The 1580-nt window shown below is 58.4% G+C and overlaps 1 protein-coding gene across 1 annotated transcript in view; it reads right to left on the bottom strand.

Moving 5' to 3' along the window:
- The window catches only part of kiaa1109 (KIAA1109 ortholog), an 89729-nt gene that overhangs the window by 24235 nt on the left and 63914 nt on the right, over positions 1-1580 (bottom strand). The window contains 3 exon segments of the mRNA XM_017303367.1: positions 803-1014; positions 1114-1282; positions 1352-1564. Coding sequence (XP_017158856.1) covers positions 803-1014; positions 1114-1282; positions 1352-1564 — 594 coding nt within the window.

Raw genomic sequence — 1580 nt, forward strand, 5'->3', positions numbered from 1 at the left:
TAGCGGCAGAACCAGTAAAAACAACCCGTTTCATCCAATCACAGAAGCCAGAGCGGCACAGGGACATTCCACTGCTGAAGCCCTGACTGAATCTTCATTTGGATCCACTTCAGAGGGAAATGTCCCAGCAGATTAGAGTTAGAAACACCCAGAAAGCATCGATTCAGCTGCCCAGAATGCTCGTCTGATGCTAATCCCACCAGGGAGTCGGAAAACGTGTCAGGAGACCAGAGCCGTTTTCCCCGAGCATCACCAGCGACCTCCAATCAGGACAGATCCACACAGACGGGCCAGAGCTGCTCCAGGGGAAACAGGGGTAGGGAAGCAGGTGGCCAACAGGAAACAACACTTTTCAAAATAAAATCAGAGCAGAACCACAGCAAGCCACCAGGCAGGACGGAGGAGCTGCGGGTTACTTTGAGGGCGGGCTTTGGCTGGGCCGCTGCTGCAGAGCTCACSTCCGGCCCCGACGCCGCCGGTCCTTTCTACAGAAACGGGTGACAGCACAGCTGGGTGACCTTTAACCCCACACACAGGCTAGACCTGAGCCTGGATTTTCATAAACTCTGAAGGTCGACGACAAGCAGCTGCTGGTTAATCCAGCAATGAGAACAATGTTAGCAGATAAGATTCAGGTTATAAAAGGATTTTAACGCAGAAATGTTGAGCCATGGATGGGAAACGGCCTCCATCAGGAAGGACGCTGCCAGAGGTTAGCGCCTGAGCGTTAGCTTCTGCTCTGTGATGAACCGGGTTTAGATGGCCATGTTCCACCTGTGGGGCCGCCTGGCGGTCGGGTTACCTGTGACGCGTTGGTGATGGGCAGGCAGATGCCCAGGTCGTTGACGGTGAGCTGCAGGAACAGGGTGCTGAAGGCCTGGGCCGACGTCTGCTGGATGCCCGGCAGCTTGTCCACCACCTCCTTGGTGGCCATGTGGATGTCCTTGTTGAGCGCCAGCCGCTGCTCGTTCCAGTTGTCGTACGCCGCCTTGTAGTTCAGCCAGAACAGCACGGCTGCAGGGACAGGAGGCAGAGGGCGGTTTCCAGGAGAACCAGAACAGAACCGGTTTGGTCTCTGGTGCTTTACCAGAGCCGTTTCAACGTGAGCCGAACCTCTGTCGAACGCCACCGGCTGAGCGAACACGATGGGCCGGTTCAGGGTAATCAGAACCGCCTCCTTGTCCGACGAGCCGCTGATCTCTTCCTGCAGCGCGTTCCTCAGACCGATCCGGGTCCGGAAGTACGCCACCTGGTGGAAGTCTGAGCCGGCCTCTTCGTAAACCTGCGAGACGGACGGGGAAATGAAAGCGGTTCGGGCCGGGTCCGGTCCAGAGGGCCGGCCGGCCGGTACCTGGTGCTTGACGATCTGYCCCAGCGCCAGGTTCAGGTCCACCTGGCACTTTCCGAACAGCTTCAGGTAGCTGCTGCTGCCTCCGGGCTGAGCCTTGCACTGGATCCGGTTGGACAGCTCCAGCTCGATCAGGCCCGTCTCAAAGCGCACGGCCCGCATCGACGGCGTGGTGGCCGTCATCTGGATGCCCTGGAAACACGGCGAGGAGAGGAGCTAGCAGTGCGCTAAC

This window comes from Poecilia reticulata, unplaced genomic scaffold, assembly GCF_000633615.1.
Source record: "Poecilia reticulata strain Guanapo unplaced genomic scaffold, Guppy_female_1.0+MT scaffold_254, whole genome shotgun sequence".
NCBI classification, from domain to species: Eukaryota; Metazoa; Chordata; class Actinopteri; order Cyprinodontiformes; family Poeciliidae; genus Poecilia; species Poecilia reticulata.